We start from the raw sequence: 20,254 nt of genomic DNA, 5'->3' as shown, positions 1-20,254 counted from the left end.
GAAAAAATGGCTATACTGACATTTTCTTAGTGACATTTTTAAAATAATGTCGTTATTACATACATATCATGACACTGGTTACACATAAAATTTTTAATAAAAAAATATTAGATTAGATATGTTATAATGACATTTTTAATGAATGCCACTAAAAGTTCTTATTTTTCCCACTAATTTCCAATTTTTTAATCTCTCACTCTCACTCTCACTCTCACTCTCACTCTTACTCTCACTCTCATTAAAAAACTAAAAAAAAAATTAATTTAATTAAAAGGAAAAAAAAGGAAAGAACGATGGATTAATTCATACAGTGTGCCAAATCTCTCTCGCGCTCTTTCTCACAAATCTCTCGCGCCCCTTCTCTTTTCCCTCGTTCAGCCGCTAATCCTTCCTTCTTATTTCTTTTTTCTAGTGTCACGGTTTTAGATTTGTCCAGCCGTTTCTCATTTTCAGATTTGCCCAGCCGCTCATCTCCGGTAAGTTCCGAATCCCTTGTTTTGGAAGAGATTTTGGTCACAATTTTTTTATAAGAGTGTTCGATTCATAGAGATGAGGAGTTCGATTCATTTGATTTTAATCTCTTTGATAGCTTCCAAGGATGTCTATTGAAGAAAGTTAATGAATTTCTCGCCGTTAAAATTGAGATACTTCAAATGATTGAAGTATCGCCGTTAAAAGTGGTGATGATTTAAGAGATTCAACTAATTGAAGGGAATCCCTTTCTCGATTATGCTTTTTCCACAATTTATTGGCAAAGATATTTGGAAATATGTTGAATTTTGCCCTGGAAATGCGATCAATATGGACAAAATATATAGAAGCTTGAAAAGGATTATTTTAAAATGTATGCTTGTATCGAATCTTGGGGTACAGTATGATGAAAACGGTTCCCCAAGTGAATTTGGAAAAATGAAGAAATGTCTGGATTATATTGTTTTTCATAGAATTTTATAACCTTGATATTATTTATTATTTGATGTGGCATAATGAGTTGGAGTTTTCTTTTTTGTAAGCTATGTTTTGTGTGAGCTTATAATTATCTCGAGTTAGCCATTTATTAGTTTAGATAGTATATTTTGGTTGAGAATATATATTATATGTATGTTTGCTGTCATGAGTTAACTAATTTGAATGATGTTTCTTTATGCTTTTTTGTTTTCTGGCTAGCTGGACATACTCATTAGCATAATGGTTATTGATGATTGTACTTTATAATTGTTTTTATCAAAACTTTCTCTTTTGCACTTTCACGTAGATTGGATGTTCTGTCTCAATAAAAAGTTCATTTGATTCGACGAAAATTGTGGCAAAAGGAGTGGTTCGTAGCATGGATCCAAATACCGAAGTAGGAAGACAGAGGTTGGGACCAAATTGGTGTGAAATACAAGTTCTAGTTGTCCTAGAACAACAAGAGAGTTTGATTAGGCCATATGATCTTTTACAAAAGGTTGGGGATGCACTTGGAGGAATGATAGCTTGGCCTTGTCATTTGGTATGATATTCAACTTTTCAATTAACTAGTATTTATTATTATGTCCGTCATGTTAGTATCTTTTTAGACCAATATCAATTATATTTGCAATTGACAGTTAATGAGGAAGATTTCTACTAGGTGCATTTGGATAAATAATAATTTTCCAGTTTATCATTTGGTATGATATTCACTAGTTGGAATTAAATTTTAATCTCTTTATTTTGTGTTTCTTTAATTTTATTTCATTCATACAAATATATGAATTTTTATTGTAGGTGACAAGAATATTGGATTTTGATTAAGATGAGATAGTTGAATAATGAAGATGAGATGGTTGAATAATGAAGATGCATCACAAGTTTACTTATGTTTTGCTTTAGAAGACTTAATTTTTTGTTAGTTCTTAAACTAAATACATTTGGTACATTTGTTGTGATATAGATGTTTTTCGAGATAACAAATTTGTCAGTCTTATACATTAATGATTGCAAAATTAATGAAAATTATTGATTAGCAATTTAATTTCTATTTTAAAATTTTGTATTTGTATTGAACATTAAATCATGTACATAAAAAATGTCATTGTAAAACTCATATGGAGACATTTCAAAAAGTCATTATAAAAAACTATTAATGACAATTTTCAATATCCTTATATACTAGTATAGAAGACATTTGTAAGTGTCATTACAGATTACATAATGAGACATTTTAAATTAACCTTATAACATATCGTTAGTGACATTTTTTATTGTCACTATAAATAATATACACGACATTTTTAGTTGTTATTATAAATTATATTACCTAACATATAAATTTGTCATTTTTGCTATAATAGCAAGGCATGTATAAATGTCTTTAAAACATGAGTTTTCCTGACATTTAAAATTGTCATTATATGAATAATTAGTAACACGTATGAAGTTGTCATTAACGTCTTATAATGACATTAAAAAATGTCAGAAAGTTTAAGACGACATTGGAATAGACGACATTTGTTGGAGGTGTCACTAAAACTTAAATGTCACTAAATATTGAATATGATGACATTTATGAATGTCACCATAAACATTTATTCTTGTAGTGACATATCCAATTTTGGTTGTGTACTTGTCTCGAGAATGCTATCTTTGTTGCTGAAACTGAGATCAGTTTTGTCTTAAATAGGTTTCTGTAACTTTTGCATTTCAGTTAAGGTAACTGAAGACTTATTTCAAGATGAAACTATCTCAATCAGTTTCTTATTATCATATCTAAACTTTTGGTTCTCATTATGTATTCTTTCATTCTCAATTTTTAGTTTAGCAATTTCTCACTTTAGAATTAACAATTCACTAAACTGTTCTGAGTCAGTTTCAGTCTTGTTAGGTTCAATTTGTTTTGATTTAATTTCTTCAAATGATTGAGAAAGAATTGGTACTCATTGACCATGTCATAAAGTGCATTGATAAGATCTTCTCGTGATAAATCGGTCGAGCTAAAGTGTAACGTCCCAGATTCGACGAATGTCCTCACTGTATCAAGACGAGTCTTTCCAGCGTGCTTATATCCTCACTCACACGCACCCTAGGAAACTTCCCAGGAGATCACCCATCCCAAAATTGCCCTAAGTCAAGCACGCTTAATTTTGGAGTTCTTATGTGATGAGCTACCGAAAAGAAGATGCACCTTCGTGATATGAGTAGTACCAATCAAATCTTTTAAGCCCTCTTCAACTGTACAGTCCATTACATTGAACAGTCTCGGAATCTTTCTCATTCCCATGTGGGTCGGTTCATTCATGTTCCATCCACCTAGAAGTCTGCCAGGAGCCGCTCATTGTCCGTGCAACTGATGGCACCGGCGATCACCCCCCGCCCTCTTTGGCCCCGGGCCTCACATGCCCACCAGCTTCCGCTTGGTTCGTCCCCGAACCACACCGTACTAAGAGAGAACCTGGCTCTGATACCACTTGTAACGTCCCAGATTCGACGACTGTCCTCACTGTATCAAGACGAGTCTTTCCAGCGTGCTTATAACCTCACTCACATGCACCCTGGGAAACTTCCCAGGAGGTCACCCATCCCAAAATTGCCCCAAGTCAAGCACGCTTAACTTTGGAGTTCTTATGTGATGAGCTACCGAAAAGAAGATGCACATTCGTGATATGAGTAGTACCAATCAAATCTTTTAAGCCCTCTTCAACTGTACAGTCCATTACGTTGAACAGTCTCGGAATCCCTCTAATTCCGTGTGGGTCGGTTCATTCATGTTCCATCCACCAAGAAGCCTGCCAGGAGCCGCTCATTGTCCGTGCAACTGATGGCACCGGCGATCACCCCCCATCCTCTTCGGGCCCGGGCCTCACATAAAGTCAAATACATGTTTACTGGTAGATTCAAGCTCAGCATCATTGGCCATTAAGTACTTCACTTCTTCATAATCACTAGAGCTACTTGAATCTTCTGATTCAGATGACCCAGAGTCCGAGTCGGTCTATTTTGACTTGCTTTCTTCGGCCACCAGCACCTTTTGGTGACACTTCTTCTTAGAAAATTTCTTTTCCTCCTTGGATCTCATTTTGTCAAAATATCTCTTACTCTTTTCAATATCTTTGATCATGCCTTCTAAGTTTAGGGCAATATTCTATGAATTTGCTAGTCTTGCCACGGTTAAAACACGCATTGGAGTCATCAGTTGTGTAACACCCTTGCCCATTTAAAAAATAAAAATAAACTCTATAATGCAGAAGCTTTAAAAATAGACTTGGAGGAAAGTATGTGCTTTAAAATTTTGGCAGAGTTTCCCCATAAAAAGGAACTCACCATCTGCCTCAAGCAATAAAAACAATACATCATAAAAATTCTCACAACTAATACATAAAGATATACTAAATAAAAAGTATTGCATTTGATTACCAAAATAATTAAGTCAAGTTTAAACTCCCAAAATATCAAATGTGTTACCACAAAAGATATTAACCACTTCAACCATTTCAAAACAAAATAATTTCTTAACCATCCATAGACAAAATAATCATTTCATCTTTCCTCCAAGCTTGGCACATTTCCTTCTTCCGTCTCGACACCCCGCCGTATCAGTCTCGGTTACCCGCATCTGCATCTCAGGAACATAACTGAAATGAGTTATAAAAACTCAGCAAATAGACATTGTAATAACAAATACATATACGATCGTGTAAAGAAGGAATCTGTATCATTTTTTAACCGTAGTATGCCATCAGTCAATAAAATTCATAAATAACAATTATAAGATGGCATTCCATAAAACATCATTTCTTTTGCTTTGCATGGCATTGATAGATCATCCGTCGATGATATACTTGTATGTTTCAGTCAAAATCAGTCACAGTACATGTCATTATGTTGATCAACTTCAGTCTTGTGGGTTTAAAATTAACAAAGGTAACACCACTATACCATATAACCATCAAGCCATAAAAACATTCATTGAAACATTTTATCAAACATGTAGTGTGCGTGCTAAAACCTTAGCTCCTTTACTTTACCATTGGCATCAATTCCATCTCTTTGCAATAAATCAATACATACAATATACATAATCAATGAGTTAAATGAGCTAAAAGTGGTTGCTAAGCTCTTGAGGGATTCATACAACACAATAATAATAATAATAATAATAATAATAATAATAATAATACCATCAATCATTATATTAACAACCTTACCTCAACATTCAAACCATACAACCCAATATCTTCCCTTCAATCACTAACTCAAGGAAATAAGCTTTCTTACCTTACTTCTAAAGTATTGAGGAGAAGAACTTCTAATCTCCGAGAAAGATTAAGGTTTCAATCAAAGATTAATGTCTTGGAAGAAGTTGGATTGAAGGAGAAATGAAGAACCCTAGCACTAACCGATGGAGAGAAGAGAAGGAGAGGGGAGAAAATGAGGAAAAAGTGATACAACATCTATTAAAAGCATTTCAAATCCTCAAAACATGTTTTTTAACTTGATGGGCATTTAGGCGGTCACATATTACCGCCCTAGCATAGACCATATTGTTAGAAACCCAAAAATCCAGAAGCATCCACGCTCGAGCGGTCAAATCTTACGTCTCGGGCGCGCTCTGCGCACAGCTACTGTAAAGATCGCTTCCGAAACGCCTTTTCCTTTCAAAATTAGAAAAAGTCCTAAACCTGAAAGTTGTAGCCCAATGTCTTGGCTTGTATCTCCAGTCAGCCTAATTTTATTTGAAGGTCTGAGTAAAGAGTTATGCTCATTCTCCCAACATGTGTCATTGTAGGAACGACGATACGCATGACACACTTCGTGGCGCTTTTGACTTGTCTTCCCTAATGATTTGAACAAAACTCAAAACACAAAAGTTATAGCCTTATATCTTATCTTTCTAATGAAAGTTGCCTCACATCAATTGGATCAATATAAAAAACATTATGCTAAAAACCACAACTACTACCACAGTTTCATTCTGTTTCAGCACTTCCATCACATATTTAACTCAAATTCAACATTCTATTCTACCCATCCATTATCTATTCCATTCTATAACATTCGCCATAAAACATCACCATAAAATACCGTAATTCATAATAAAAGAAATGAACGATCGGCTATTACAAGTTGACTCCCTCTTTGATAGGTCTTCGGTTGGAGTTTTGAAAGTTGCCTTGATTTTTCTTAGACACTTCCAAAATTCCTTACGAAGAATGACATAGCACTGCTAAACTGATTTCTTATTCGAAACTAATGGTTCCAGTTTCACAGCAGTTAGAGCCTTAATCAACTGAGAGGTGGACTGATCATCTTCCCTTATTTGCAATTTCAATTCATAAGCTTTTAAGTCTACAAAAAAGTCATAGACCTCCATTTTCATCAAATCTTTAGATTCACGCATGGCTATCGTCTTGACATCTCATTCTTTTGGAAGCCCTCTCGTCACCTTCAGAATTACTTGTCATTTGTTGTATATTTTTCCAAATGTACTGAGTTCTATTATGATTCCGCTAACTCTTTCATCAAAATCAATCATAGATTCTCCAAGTGTCATTTTAATATTATCAAACTTATGTATGGCCGTGGAGAGCTTGTTTCCTTTGGTGGTCATTATTTTCACATAGCTGAATCAATTTTCCCAGATTTGCACATTTGATTTTGTGGAATGTGTTTTGTCAATAGTTTTGTACAGAATATCTTTATCCATATTGTCAAGATTTTTTCCTTTTTATCATCATTTGTCCATTCGTTACTTGGTTTTCAGCATTTGAGGAGCGTCTTCAGTGATGTCTATAGTTCTATTTGCTTTTAGTATCCTCATTGGTCTATCTGTGATGACAAACCACATATTATCGTCTTGAGCGGCTAAATGAGCCTGCATTCTTATCTTCAAGTCATCAAAATCTTCTTTAGTGAACATCAAAATTTTACTGAATGAAGTCCTTTGAAGATAAATGTTCAGAGTCTAGAATAAGTCTGCTCTGATACCAATTGTAGAATCGGCTGCAATGTTTAGAAGGATGTTGAATAAACACTTGATACAATTTTGTTTCTTCTAGTTAATTTAGCTGAGTTGGCAACTAAATTATATATATTCTCGAGTGTCGATATTAGTTTACTAACAAATAAGTGCGGAAAGAAGCCAAACTGACATATTAGAACAAATCATCAACAATGTTGGCTAATGAATTGAAAGATAAACTGAATGTGAAAAATGCGCATGTATGTTTTTGGATGTTCAGAGACTCAAGTCCTTATGTCCCCCTTTCTTTTTTTTGGAAGACTCACACTAGAAGACTTTGAATTATACAAGTGATCTGCAAGGTCTCAGTTCAGTTTGGACTTAACTACTGTTAAACTGAAACTCCTAGCATATTTATGTTGATAATAGACAGTATGCAAACTACTATTTGAATGTAATAAATTACAATACTATCTTATTACTTTATTATCCTTAAATGATAAGATAAAATACATTTTTTAAAGTGTGTTTGACTCAGATGAAAGCTTGAATATTTAATCTTTTCCAGTAGTAAGAATCCCTTGTGTTCGGCTGAATTTCTTTCGAATTCAGCTCTATATATAGTTTCAGAAATAAAAGATCCATTCAAAAGGAAAGTGTCCGTTGACTTGTTTTTTAGTCCATGTCAACATATTTCTGACAAATCATATACTGTTGCGAGCAGTTTCGTATCTTACATTATTGCGATCAGTTCTTTCTGCTGGTGTAAACTGATTTTGGTAAATTAAAACTAGGTAAACTGAAATCCTTGAAACTGAGTGAGGAAAATTGATAATCTAATAATAACTATTTCAGTTTGGGACCGTATCAATTTTGTTCGACTAGATCACTTTAGCTTAAGTTAATTTTACCTTATTATTTGTTAATATCAAAACATAAAAATTCTTGATACAACAAAGTCACTATCCATGGCAAGTATTGATTTATCTTGATGATATATTTTCGCTATTAAATTTAATTAGTAATAAATAATTTTTATTAATTAATATAATATTTACACACTCTCATAAATTTTTACAAGTACTTATTTTATTTATTAATTCAGCATATATTTTTATTGATTAAATATAGTATAATTTTATTTAGTTATTTAGATTATTTATAATAATTTTCTAGAATTTTTTTATATTATATACCTTAATTATGTTTTAAAAAATTTAATTTGTAATTTATTTATTTATTTTGATTTTATTATGATTATTATTAACTTAATAGTTTCACTTTTGAAATGCTCTTTTTTCATTTGATTTTTTCTTAAATTATCTTGATATTAACTTATATAATATTGTTTTTAATTAATTAATATTATTTTAGAAGAATATCTTATATATTTTTATTATTTAATATAAGTTTATTTAAAATTTTTATGTTGAGAATAATAAATTTCATATCATTCAATTAATGTATTATTATTATTTTTATTAAAATTTTTAATTAAATTTTGACTAAATATTTTAAAATTTTGGGGAGTCACATGGATAGTCAAGAACAAGAAGTTGCTATTTTTCAAAGTAAAAAATTTGTGTGAGATGATGTCACAGGTCGTATTTTGTGAGACAGATCACTTATTTGGGCCATCTATGAAAAATATTACTTTTTATGCTAAGAGTATTAATTTTTATTGTGAATATCGATAGGATTGACCCGTCTCACAAATAAAAATTCGTGAGACTGTCTCACAAGAGACCTACTCTTTTTCAAATTAAATCTTATATATGTCAAAATCTAAACAATTTATTTCCTCTTGCTTTGAACATTGGAGATACATACAACGATTTTAGTTTTTATGGATATGCGCAAAATATTGGTACTTTAAAGTTGAAATAATACAATTTTGATTTACAGATTTAAACAAAAACCCACAAATATCGAAATCACAAACTTTACCCCCAAAAGACCAATAGATTAATCAAGTACAACATCAATTGATCTTTCAAGCATTGCCAATAGATTTACAAGAAGAAGTGAAAATAAAAATGTTTGAAAATAATATTTTCCAATTTATTGTAAAGAATTATGATATTTGAAAAATAAAATGCATATTCAAAGGTCAAATCTACAATTTTTTAAAACACAGGGGAGCAAAATCATATATCCCGATAATATATATATAAGCCGAGAGCAGCCCTAATCGTTCACAAATTGCCTTTAGTCACCTTTCTCCTTCTCCCCACTCAAAATAATTATGGGGTTTTCCAATATATCAGTACCGTAAAAAATAAATAATTTTTCTGCACGAAAATACCACCACTAGCTCGAAGAAAAATTAAAAATTCCCTTTTAATATATAAAAAATTTCAAATTTCATGGCTTTTCATGTTTCTTGCCCAATTACCTGGTAATCTCTCTCTTAATCTGTGGACTGAGCCCATTATTTTTCGACCCATGTGTAGATTTGCGCGGAGTGGAGTGTGTTTGTGCGTGTGCGATATGGGTTTTTGAGTTGGAATAAATCTGTCTCTCTTTTTTTGTGTTTGCAGTCGAAAGATATGTTTTTGTACACTTGGGTTTCCTCGAAGATTGCAGAGCGAGGAGGGCGTGAAGGGCTTTTTGCAGGAGGTTGCTCGGGTCGAGCAGTTCTTGAACGACCCGTGGTTGATCAAAGCCAGGGAGAATGCGACGTGTCAGGTCAAGGTGCCGAAGGTTATTGTTTCCCCCGCTACGCTGCCGCAAATTCCGGAAACCCCTGCGGTGGGATGTAGAGCTGGGGAGGGAGTGGCAGCGTCTGATGCTTCCGCAAAGGTGAAGAGAGCGGGGCTGCAGAAACAAGCTGCCGCCTCCTCAAGCGTGGCTGAGGATTATGCGAGGAGGTTTGAGTCTGGTGATAAGATGGTGAGGATTTTAGTAATCATGCAATTTGTTTTTTTTGCCAAAAAAAGAGAAGGTTTCTTTTCAATTCTGCGACATTGGATAGCATACTCCGTAGTGCATTTGATATTGCAATGCATTTTGTAGTTTATTGGGGGGTGATATCCACCAGTGAATGTGTTTGTTATCCACATGTTTGCATTAGGTTTTGTGATGCACATAGTTTCTATATAGTTTTCAGGGTTGATTATAATGAGATCAAGCTAATGTATTCTCTGCACGGTTCTTTTTCGTTGTGAAACTTTTGGAGTTTCATGGATGGTTTTGGCACACCTTGGACGGCCTCGTATAGGCTACTGTTCCAGTTTTATTGATATTTCACGAAATGGTTGCAGCCATCGCCATGGAAGTTTTTGGAAGAAAACTAAAAAATTCAGAAATTTGAAAAATTACCAACAGAAAAAAAAACATCTTATACTCCCAAGAAATCACCATAATCTGTTAAAAAAGGCAATTACAGAACATAAAAATGTTTCGTGATGGCTGATGCCTTCTAGGATGCCAATTTCAGAAATCGGCAGTTGTTACAGGACATCACTGAGCTTGAAACTTTTGACGCGACAGCATCCTTCCGGCTCTAGAACAGCTGCTCCAGCAAACCACGGTCCCATGTGCATGGGAAATTTATGATTGCATTAGCTGCTTGTTAACCGTTTTTATGATTTGGATTCCCTCTACTTGATGGCGATGTCTTATAAAGACAGCAATTAAATACATTTGTCGAGAACACGTTTCGGAAATTAAATATTATCGTGTAACAGCCACGGATATTGTCGCTTTTCATAGAATTGTTGGTAACGGTATTTATAACTTGTAGTTCATGATTTTTTGAACGGTTAAGATTTTCTGTTTGGTCACTGATGACTTTAGTTTTGTAATTGACCCGTTATATGTCAAATCTTTTGTCGTGTAATGTGTAGGAATCTGCTTATTACATGCAGAGTATTATGAGTGTGACTCTGTTGGTCAATGCACATCATTTTCATCCAGGGCACATACATTTGACTACATGCTCTTTTAAAGATTTTGTAAATACAAGTCTGAATTAAAAAAGTCTTTATTTCCTTGACATGCTTACTAAATTAGCAGGGTTATGTGAGAGATGCAGCTGGCGACGGGGGTCAATCAAATACGAAAGTAATGTGCCGGCTATGCTTTTGTGGGGAAAATGATGGAAGTGAAAGGACGGGAAAAATGCTAGCTTGCAATAGTTGTGGCAAGAAGTATCACAGGAGCTGTCTAAAATCTTGGTCTCGAAATAGAGGTACTATATGTTGTCAACAATATTGTGGAAAGCAAGTTTGTACCTTTTGTGATGGAATTTTTTGTCTCAGATCTTTTTCACTGGAGTTCTTGGAGTTGCCCCTCATGCCGAACATGTGAGGTGATTGTTAGAAATCTGAATTATAGAAAGTATTCTGTATCTTTGTGGGAAAGCTATTCTGCCGTGATATAGATGTATAGAAAATTTGTGCTCATGCAAAGCGATGGAGAATGTCATTTTAGTCAACATGGTGTCTGTATAGCATGAGAATTGCATGCGTAAACAAAAAAATTGAGGCCTACATGGCACAATTTTTTGTTCCGACGAAAAGATAGCCCTTTTTATAAAAGTTGATGATTTATACATTCTAGGGATGAGCGAGGATGCATATTTTTCAATCCTTCGAATGTTTACTTGGACAACTGATTTGGGGCCCCATCTATCTAATGACTGTTTATGGAAATTAATGAAAATGCTGGATACAACTTGTTGTTACCTTTTCTACTTTGTTCCCCTTAGGTTTGTCGAAGGACTGGAGATCCAAATAAATTTATGTTTTGTAAAAGATGTGATGGTGCATACCATTGTTACTGCCAGCAACCTCCTCATAAGGTGGCTCTGTGTATACCTTATTCTTGCAACTATACCATTATTATATGTGCTCATGTAGTTCACTTTTTAAACATGCAGAATGTTGGCCACGGTCCTTATTTGTGTCCAAAGCATACTAAGTGTCACAGCTGTGGTTCTTCTGTCCCTGGAAATGGTCTAAGTGTTCGGTATTAGTTTTCATCGCTTGTGTGCACTTTCCCTTTTTACACTGTATTCTTAGATTTTTCTTCTATCCTGTGAACTACAGATCTTTAAATCATTGAGATCTAAGCGATTTATTATCTGGCCTTAGTGTTTTGACCAAATTCATTGTCGTACGTGCTTTTACATGTGTGCTAGGGAAGCTTCTCTCAGCTAGCCTCACTATCAGGCGGGGGGCGGGGGTTATTTCATTTTATTTTTTTTAAAGTCTCTCTCTTATGTGGATTATATCATGTCGTTTTTAGTACCACTCACCTGGTCCTGATGGAGTTTTTATTATACAGATTTCAGCTTAAGAATATCAACCTTTTTGATATCATGTTCACTTGTAACATTTAATGAATAAAGTACTGGGTATTCGACAAATTAAGTGTTGGTTTTTTAAAGTGCTTTTACAAGTGCATTTTTGGATTATTTTTAAGGGGGCAGGGTGAATCGCAAAACTTGCTGATGTCATTGTATCTCATATGTTTTACGTTCTTTCATGATAGTACATATAACTGAACTTGAAGGTGTTACATCTGTTGCAATTCAGGAAAAAAGCAGTCCCCTGATATTCTTCAAATTATTTATTCAGGCGAAAAGCAATCCCTTAATATTTTCTAATTGAAGTTTTTTAATAATGACACTGAAGCTTAATTGAATCAATCGACTAGAACTACATACGAAAGCAATTTAATATCTTAATTATATTTAATATATTAGTTTAAATTTTAATGATTTAATCTAATTAACGACTACCCTAGGATATAAAATTTATGGAATATATTGAATGTATAGTATGTAATTATACGTATACATATATATATGTGTGTGTGTGTGTGTGTGTGTGTTTCCCATTAATTTTTTTCTCAGGGTTAATCCTTTTTCTGATAAAAAAAAACATTTAAATTTTGTAACATAAGTTCACTTCACTTGATACCATGTTTGAATTGCTGCCTGCAGGTGGTTTCTGGGGTATACTTGTTGTGATGCTTGTGGAAGATTATTTGTTAAGGGAAATTACTGCCCTGTCTGTTTGAAGGTACGCGATAGTGCCAGTGATATTCCTATGGATATATGTGCATCCTCAGTATTCATTCGCTAGCGGCTATCTGTGAAATATTCGTTTGGCCGAGGGCTTCCAAATACATCGTAAATGTTACTATATACCTGACATGAACAAGGTGAAATTTTGATTTTATTTAATGCAAAACAAGTTGATTGCTTATTTTCCTTAAAAACTGCAGGTCTATAGAGATTCCGAGTCAACACCGATGGTGTGCTGTGATATCTGCCAACGCTGGGTACACTGTCCCTGTGATGGGATCAGGTGTTTCTCTAAGACTTGTTCCTCGAACCTTTCCAATTGCCCATTTCCTTACAATTTTCAGCATCGGCATATTTTCAATTGCCAAATTAGTTATTTTTAAAACAAAGCATAAACAGATTTACCCATTTTACCTATCACATCACGAAATATAAATAATCCAAATACTAGATCAAATTTCGCTTTTCACCATTCTAAAAAACTTCACAATTTGTAAGTGAAAAACTGAACTGAAAACCCAAAAAAACAGCCTTGTGGTAGTGGAATATTTTGTATCCTTTCTTTTTCCTTGTCACTGATTAGAGTCAGAACATTTTGTAGTTCCCTTTTGTCACTGGAATAGAACATCCACGCAGATTCAGTTGCCTATTTTCCTGCATTGACTCGCTGTTGGCTCCTGAATTAGCACCCTAGCGAACTATCATTTTGGCTATATTTTCTCAATTGGTCAACAATAGTTCACTATAGGATGGATCCATGACTTTCTCAAGGAAGTTGGTATCTCCATCTCCTAACAGGATGGTTGATGACTAGTTGGATTTTTTAGTTGTTTTCTCTTGAGTTGCCTTGTCTTATCTGCTTCCACATCAAATTTTGTGTTCAAGAGTAAAGAACTTGGTACGTTGGTTATTAGTCGCTATCTCACACCTTGATTTTCTTGCTTCAATCTTTTTGGCCACCATTTTAGTGATGCCAAGTACCTTCAATTTCAAGTTGATGGAAATCTCCAATATGTGTGCGCTACTTGTCGTGGAGAATGCTGCCAGGTTAGATTTTCTGGTTTAACTGGTTTCTAGAGATGTGTGCCATGTAAGTTCTCCCTTTCTCATGTTTTCCTTAATATCTCTCACTTGTCAGGTTAGGAATCTTGACGAGGCTGTTCAGGAGCTTTGGAAAAGAAGAGACGAAGCCGATAAGGATTTGATCGCTAGCTTGAGGGCAGTTGCTGGTTTGCCAACTCAGGAAGAAATATTTGACATTTCACCCTTTTCAGATGATGAAGAGGGTGGATCTCTGTTGTCAAAGAATGAAAACAGCAGTGCATTGAAGTTCTCTCTTAAAGGGATAGGTGATAACTCTCCAAGAAAGAACAAAGAATATGGAAAAAAGTCCTCGAACAAGAAGTATGGAAAGAAAAAAGGGAATGAAACATCTTTTAAACATGGAACTGATGGTCCCCAGAGTTTTGAAGATCACATGGGTGGACTATTGTCTGGATACAGAACTGGTCATGAAAAGAAAGAAAAAATTTCTGATCCTGTGACTGGAAATTTAATAGAAGGCCTTTTTTCAGTTGATAAGTCTGGTGTCTCTAAACGCAGATATGTCGATGAGGTTACGGCAACTAGTGGAAATAAGAGGTCAAGAACAATCAAAATAAGTAGTAATAAACCTCATGATTTGACTAACAAGGAGGACATTGGCAACGACGGTAATGTCGCTAAGGGTGCCCAAGGACCAAAGCTAGTCATACATTTGGGTGGACGAAGCAGAAATATCACTGGTACTCCCAGATCTGACACTTCAATTGTTAGAAAGGGACAAGATTTGACTTCATCAAATGGTACGTTCTGCGTGATGTTTGTGTACTCTTTTTCCTATTGAATTGGTAAGCTTTGCTGGACACACAATTTAATGTTTATTCGGCCAAAAGTCATTCTGTGGAAATTACACAATATGAATAGTTATTTACTGATAACTGAATCTTGTTGGGTATTCAAGTTTTGCATTATATTGATATGTTGTGTGTTAAAGTTTCTGCCAAAAGTGATTTTCTGTGGAAATCACACATTATGAGTAGTTATTTACTGATAACTGAATCTTGTTGGGTATTCAAATTTTGCATGCTACTGATGTGTCTGAGCATGTAGCTACACACCTTAAATCTTCCATTTTCTTTTAATTTAATTTAACCAAAATTGAAAAAAAAAAAAAAAAAAACTATTTCGATGAACGTTCAGAGAAATTTAAATCCTTAATTTTCCCTTGATGAAGATTGAAGTTTCATATCTGTCAACGCAATATAAATGTGAAACTACTGTGCACGAGTTCTTTTATGTGTAGTTAGGTGCATCTGCAGGCTATGATTTTCCAAACTTACAAGATGAGTATATATCTCATGTTGGAGAAACAGAGTTATAAAAAGATTTTTCATTGTTTTTAACTGTGATACGAACTTGTTACTCAGAGATCTGTTTGAGCCTGATTGAGGCAGCAATAAGAATATTTATTTTTTCTATCTTGCTGTATTTTGTCCCTTTATAGTTTTGCTGAGAAAAACATTTGTCTTTTGAGTTGCAGGCCATTACCATCCCGACCCGGTGAAAATTTCCATGTTACGAGGAAAAGAGGGTAACTTGATTAACATCAAGAATGACAATTCGGAAGTCTCTGACTTTTCTGATGGGTATGAGTCTGTTTCTCCAAAGAATAAGCATTCGGCACTTGGAAAAAGGGCCATCGAAGATATTGAATCTGCAAGGAGTGGATCAGATATCCTAGTTAGCAGGAGGAACAATTATTCTTTTATGAAGTATGCAGAAGATGGCCCTACTATTTCTGGAGACTTGAATGATGACAACGTCAGCATTCCAACGATTCCACAGGCATCAGAGAAAGATCATAAGCCTCACTTGAAGTTCAAAATCCCCAACAATTCAAAGCATGGAAACCAGACTGCCCTGAAGGAAGAGATAACATATACCAGGGGTCAAAGATCAAAACGTAGGAGACAAGCACAAGGAGATGAAGATACATCTCAATGGCAAGAAGACGACACAATGAAGGAGTTCACTGATGCTAACTGGGTATTACAGAAACTAGGAAAAGATGCTGCAGGGAAAAGGGTGGAAATTCATCAGCCTTCTACGAACTCCTGGTGAGTGAATTTTTTGGAATGAAATATTAAAGGCTACCTTAAATTTCAAGGGTTTTGGTTGAGTTTGGTATGAAGGATGTACCATGGTGGGATCTAGAATTAAATTGTAAACTCTTTATCTCTAAATATTTAATCGGTTTTTCCTGACGTCTGATTCCAATTCAATATTCCGTTTTTTTTTCAAGCAATAGAATTGGTGATTTGATAAACTATTGCCAATCCAACATGACAGTTTCCAGTTGTGTTGGTGTCATCTTGTTCCTTCTTCAAATGATCACCCTTTTTGGATTACTTGGTGTGTATGTGTAAACTTTCTCGTTTTTATCTCTTCCAGGCACAGGGGAACAGTAATAGAAGTCTTTGAGGGCACATCAACTGTCTCCATAGATCTTGATGATGGAAACGCCAAGAATTTTGAACTGGGGAAGCAAGGAATTCGTTTCGTGTCTCAGAAGCAAAAACGTTGATTTCGAATTTCTGTTGTTTTAGTAGGTTCTGGCTTCTTGAGAGATGGCTGTCAGCGTTTGATGGCAACTCGACATGATTATCTAATTAGGCAATCACATTAATAGGTCCAAGAAGCTGCCAGAACGTGGAGCCTCATTTTGCTCGTTCCATTTCATCATCTTGTTCCCAATCCTTGCTGCACTAGAATCTGTTTAAAGAGTAAGGGAATGGGTTGGAGATCATATTGTTCCTCCGTGCATAGAATCCCATATTATTTCTTTAATGCTGTTGACTTCATACTTCTGTTCTTTCAGAAGTTAGTTTGTTGGTTATTTCTATTGCTAGCTTAGTTTGTCTGTTGTCTCCTGTGAATGCCCGAGCTGAATTCAGCTCAGTTGCTGTTTATCTATCTGTAAATGAATAGAATACTTCATGTATCTATTAGGCAAACTCACAATTGACATTGGAATTCTCTAAAATCCCGTAGTTATCCAACTCTTTGAACCATTGTGTCATGAATTCTCTCTCAATTGCCTTCACAATTTGTCTATACAAACAACCATATACAGTTCATAGTTTGCACCATTTCTGACCCCGATAGTTGGTGGACAATTTGGTGTATATTAAATGAAAGACCTGAACTTTTAGAAGAATAGTTACAAGGTACTTCTATTTGAGTCGGGAGATAGATATCTTCGGCTCAGTGTAAAGAAAGTTCTCGAAATACAAAGCAACTACATCTGATGGTTTACTAAAGCTTTAAAATAATACAGGTGAAGGTCTAATAATAGCCAAAACCCAACACAACTGTCTGAATCTAAGTCGTCTTGAATAGAAAGAAAGTGTAAGCCTCCACAGGCCTCTTTTGCTGCTTCCCATGCTTCAGCTTCACGTGTAGCGACTGGTGTTTTCTTGTATATTGCATAAACATACCGGGTCGAAATCCAGACTGAGAGGATTATACTAGCCCGAGCTACGTCTGCTTCAATCGAACATACTTCTAAACCATTCATCCACGCTGCAACAATGAATGTAAACATCAATACAATGCTTGGAAAAGAACATGATGCTAAGAAGAATATATGCATAGCATTGTAACCTGCTAATGGTTTAGCTCGGGAAGATCCAACAGCGTGTCCCGGAACTAATGTCTTTTCGCCTACTTCAATCCCGAGAAGATCCAGATCCAAACCTGCACCAAAGGTAAATCTATTTTGCAGAGATGCCACCTCTTCTGCCACAGCTGAGAATACAAGACTGGATTATTGTATGGTAATCAAAAGATGCTAAAACATAGAATTACTAACTCAATGAGAAAAGTTGATACCTTGGAAAAGGTAACTGGACAAAAGCCCATTTTTCTCCATACAGATTCTCTGGAAGTTGTACAGGGAAAGGATTATATCAGGTGAAAAAATTGGCCTTAACCCTATCTGAAAACCCGGATGGTGTGTATATACGGTTTTATAGCATTCTTCTAGCCACAGAACCAGAGATAAGCACTGCACGGAACAGATTAATTTGCACAAAATTAATGGAATGCAAAATTTAAAACTTTTAACATTTCAAAATACAGACTGGATAGTGGATATATAGGACTGAAAATACCAACTTTCTTGATATCAAACATTACATTACATCACACACACCCGTTTGCTTGGAATTGGTTTTATACCAAGATCGTGTCGGCAATTGAATGCATTAAATGCATGTCGGGAGTCAAAGAAATTGGGCAGCTGAATTTTAAACGTGTGGTTGGCTGGCAACTTTCAGACGGAAATATGAATACGCGTTTTTAACGCGTATTCACACGGACAAGGGGCTCTATAAATAGAGCTCCCCCCTTCATTCTGAAATCATCCCTTCTTCGAGTTTTCTCTCATCTTATAAGCATTTGAGTGTTTAGTTCTATAATATTTGTGAGGTGTTTGTTCTCCTATATTAAGAGAGTGTGTGTTCTCTTTGGAAACACAGTGAGTGAGTTGTACACCAGTAAAATATTATAGTGGAAATCTTTTCATCTTGCCCGTGGTTTTTACCCTAATAATTTTTAGGGGTTTTCCACGTAAATCTCGGTGTTCATTTTATTCTTTATTTTCCGGTTTTTACTATCTCAAATTCCGCACGTGGGACCAACAAGTGGTATCAGAGCCTTGGTTTAAAATTTCTTAAGATTCTGAGTATGCTCTGTGGTTGCAGCCTAGAGTGATCTTCCACATCAGAAAAGATTTTTTGAGATTTTTTATTTAAGGCGGGATTATTTTGTCCGGTCTACTAAAATTGTCGTAGACATAATGGCGGGAAGGTACGAGATAGCAAAGTTCAATGGAAGCAATTTTATGTTGTGGAAAATAAAGATACAAGCAGTTTTAAGAAAGGAGAATTGCTTGGCGGTTATTGGAGATAGACCGGTGGAGATTACAGATGATGGAAAGTGGAACGAGATGAATGATAATGCTGTTGCCAATTTACACTTGGCTATAGCTGACGAAGTTTTGTCAAGTATCTCTGAGATAAAAATAGCCAAAGTTATCTGGGATACTCTGACAAAGATGTACGAGGTCAAGTCCCTACACAATATGATTTTCCTAAAGAGAAGGCTTTATACTCTTCGGATGACGGAATCTTCATCGATGACCGACCATATCAACACACTAAATACTCTATTTGCCCAACTCACTTCCATGGGGCATAAAATAGGGGAAAATGAACGTGCGGAGCTTCTACTTCAAAGTCTACCAGATTCATACGATCAACTTATCATCAACATTACCAACAATATTCTTATGGACTTTCTAAGATTCGACGATGTCTTAACTGCGGTTCTCGGAGAAGAAAGCCGGCGCAAGAATAAGGAAGACAGGTTGGTAACTTCGAAGCAGGCAGAGGCTTTGCCGATGATAAGAGGAAGATTCATGGACCGTGACTCCAGTGGGAGCCAAAGACGAGGTAGATCAAAGTCGAGAAGTAAGAAGAAAAATATTTACTGCTTTAAATGTGGCGGTAAAGGGCACTTCAAGAAAAAGTGTACGAGTATCGATAAAAGTTCTCAAGGAAATGTGGCCAGTACTTCAGGAAGTGGTGAAATATTATTCAGCGAAGCGGCAACTGTTGCAGAAGGCAGACACAAATTTGTGACACATGGATTATGGATTCAGGAGCGACGTGGCATATGACGTCTCGGAGAGAATGGTTTGATCATTATGAACCAATCTCAGAAGGATCTGTATTCATGGGAAATGATCATGTCTTGGAAATCGCTGGGGTCGGTACTATCAAAATTAAAATGTTTGATGGCACCATTCGCACCATACAGGAGGTACGACATGTGAAAGGACTGACGAAAAATCTTTTGTCCTTGGGACAATTGGATGACATCGGGTGCAAAACTCGGATCGAGAACGAGATCATGAAAATTGTGAAAGGCGCGCTTGTGGTTATGAAGGCGGAAAAGGTTGCTGCCAATCTGTATGTACTTTTGGGAGAAACACACAAAGAGGCGGAGCTAGTTGTTGCATCAAATGGTTCAGGAGAAGAATTAACAGTGTTATGGCATAGAAAGCTCGGGCATATGTCAGAACGGGGTTTGAAAATTCTCTCAGAACGGAAGCTGCTGCCGGGACTTACAAAAGTGTCACTACCCTTTTGTGAGCATTGTGTTACCAGTAAACAACACAGATTAAAGTTTGGCACTTC

General features: G+C 35.4%; 2 protein-coding genes and 1 long non-coding RNA gene across 5 annotated transcripts; 2 read left to right on the top strand and 1 right to left on the bottom strand.

The window, feature by feature from the left end:
- Window positions 1-294: 294 nt before the first annotated feature.
- On the top strand, window positions 295-1,996 carry LOC140812813 (uncharacterized). Its single transcript, XR_012113758.1, has 2 exons — window positions 295-476; window positions 1,256-1,996. It is a non-coding gene; the product is annotated as an uncharacterized lncRNA (long non-coding RNA).
- A 7,139-nt stretch (window positions 1,997-9,135) lies between these two features.
- On the top strand, window positions 9,136-17,073 carry LOC140811418 (uncharacterized). Of its 2 annotated transcripts, none has more exons than XM_073169271.1 (12): window positions 9,136-9,317; window positions 9,460-9,811; window positions 10,937-11,111; window positions 11,182-11,231; window positions 11,631-11,723; window positions 11,802-11,890; window positions 12,870-12,948; window positions 13,154-13,236; window positions 13,922-14,000; window positions 14,092-14,797; window positions 15,535-16,111; window positions 16,446-17,073. In XM_073169271.1, the coding sequence occupies exons 1-12, from the start codon at window positions 9,286-9,288 to the stop codon at window positions 16,576-16,578; spliced, it is 2,448 nt and encodes an 815-aa protein (XP_073025372.1). In that variant the 5' UTR covers window positions 9,136-9,285; the 3' UTR covers window positions 16,579-17,073. The 2 variants fall into 2 exon arrangements, with proteins under 2 accessions (XP_073025372.1, XP_073025371.1); XM_073169270.1 differs by having other exon boundaries at window positions 10,934-11,111.
- Window positions 17,074-17,130: 57 nt separating this feature from the next.
- LOC140811419 (protein TAB2 homolog, chloroplastic-like) lies at window positions 17,131-18,171 on the bottom strand. 2 transcript variants are annotated; one of them, XM_073169272.1, is made up of 3 exons: window positions 17,886-18,171; window positions 17,658-17,801; window positions 17,131-17,576 (listed from the first exon to the last, which is right to left on the bottom strand). In XM_073169272.1, exons 1-3 carry the CDS (start codon window positions 17,923-17,925, stop codon window positions 17,293-17,295), a joined length of 468 nt encoding a protein of 155 aa, XP_073025373.1. In that variant the 5' UTR covers window positions 17,926-18,171; the 3' UTR covers window positions 17,131-17,292. The 2 variants fall into 2 exon arrangements, with proteins under 2 accessions (XP_073025373.1, XP_073025374.1); XM_073169273.1 differs by having other exon boundaries at window positions 17,658-17,750.
- Between the last annotated feature and the right edge of the window lie 2,083 nt (window positions 18,172-20,254).

This window comes from Primulina eburnea, chromosome 14 (genome assembly GCF_022965805.1).
Source record: "Primulina eburnea isolate SZY01 chromosome 14, ASM2296580v1, whole genome shotgun sequence".
Classification (NCBI taxonomy): Eukaryota; Viridiplantae; Streptophyta; class Magnoliopsida; order Lamiales; family Gesneriaceae; genus Primulina; species Primulina eburnea.
The sequence above is the reverse complement of the archived record's forward strand: the minus strand, read 5'-3'. Positions and strand labels throughout refer to the sequence as shown.

Bases quoted from the DNA above. Each gene is read 5' to 3' on its own strand.
- LOC140811418 (XM_073169270.1), top strand. From the start codon at position 9,286: ATGGCTTTTCATGTTTCTTGCCCAATTACCTG. The intron at 9,812-10,933 runs GTGAGGATTTTA...TTACTAAATTAG, and splicing joins TTGAGTCTGGTGATAAGATG to CAGGGTTATGTGAGAGATGC. The intron at 11,232-11,630 runs GTGATTGTTAGA...TGTTCCCCTTAG, and splicing joins CCTCATGCCGAACATGTGAG to GTTTGTCGAAGGACTGGAGA.
- LOC140811419 (XM_073169272.1), bottom strand. From the start codon at position 17,925: ATGGAGAAAAATGGGCTTTTGTCCAGTTACCTTTTCCAAG. The intron at 17,802-17,885 runs GTATCAACTTTT...TTGTATTCTCAG, and splicing joins GTCCAGTTACCTTTTCCAAG to CTGTGGCAGAAGAGGTGGCA. The intron at 17,577-17,657 runs GTTACAATGCTA...TCATTGTTGCAG, and splicing joins CCGAGCTAAACCATTAGCAG to CGTGGATGAATGGTTTAGAA.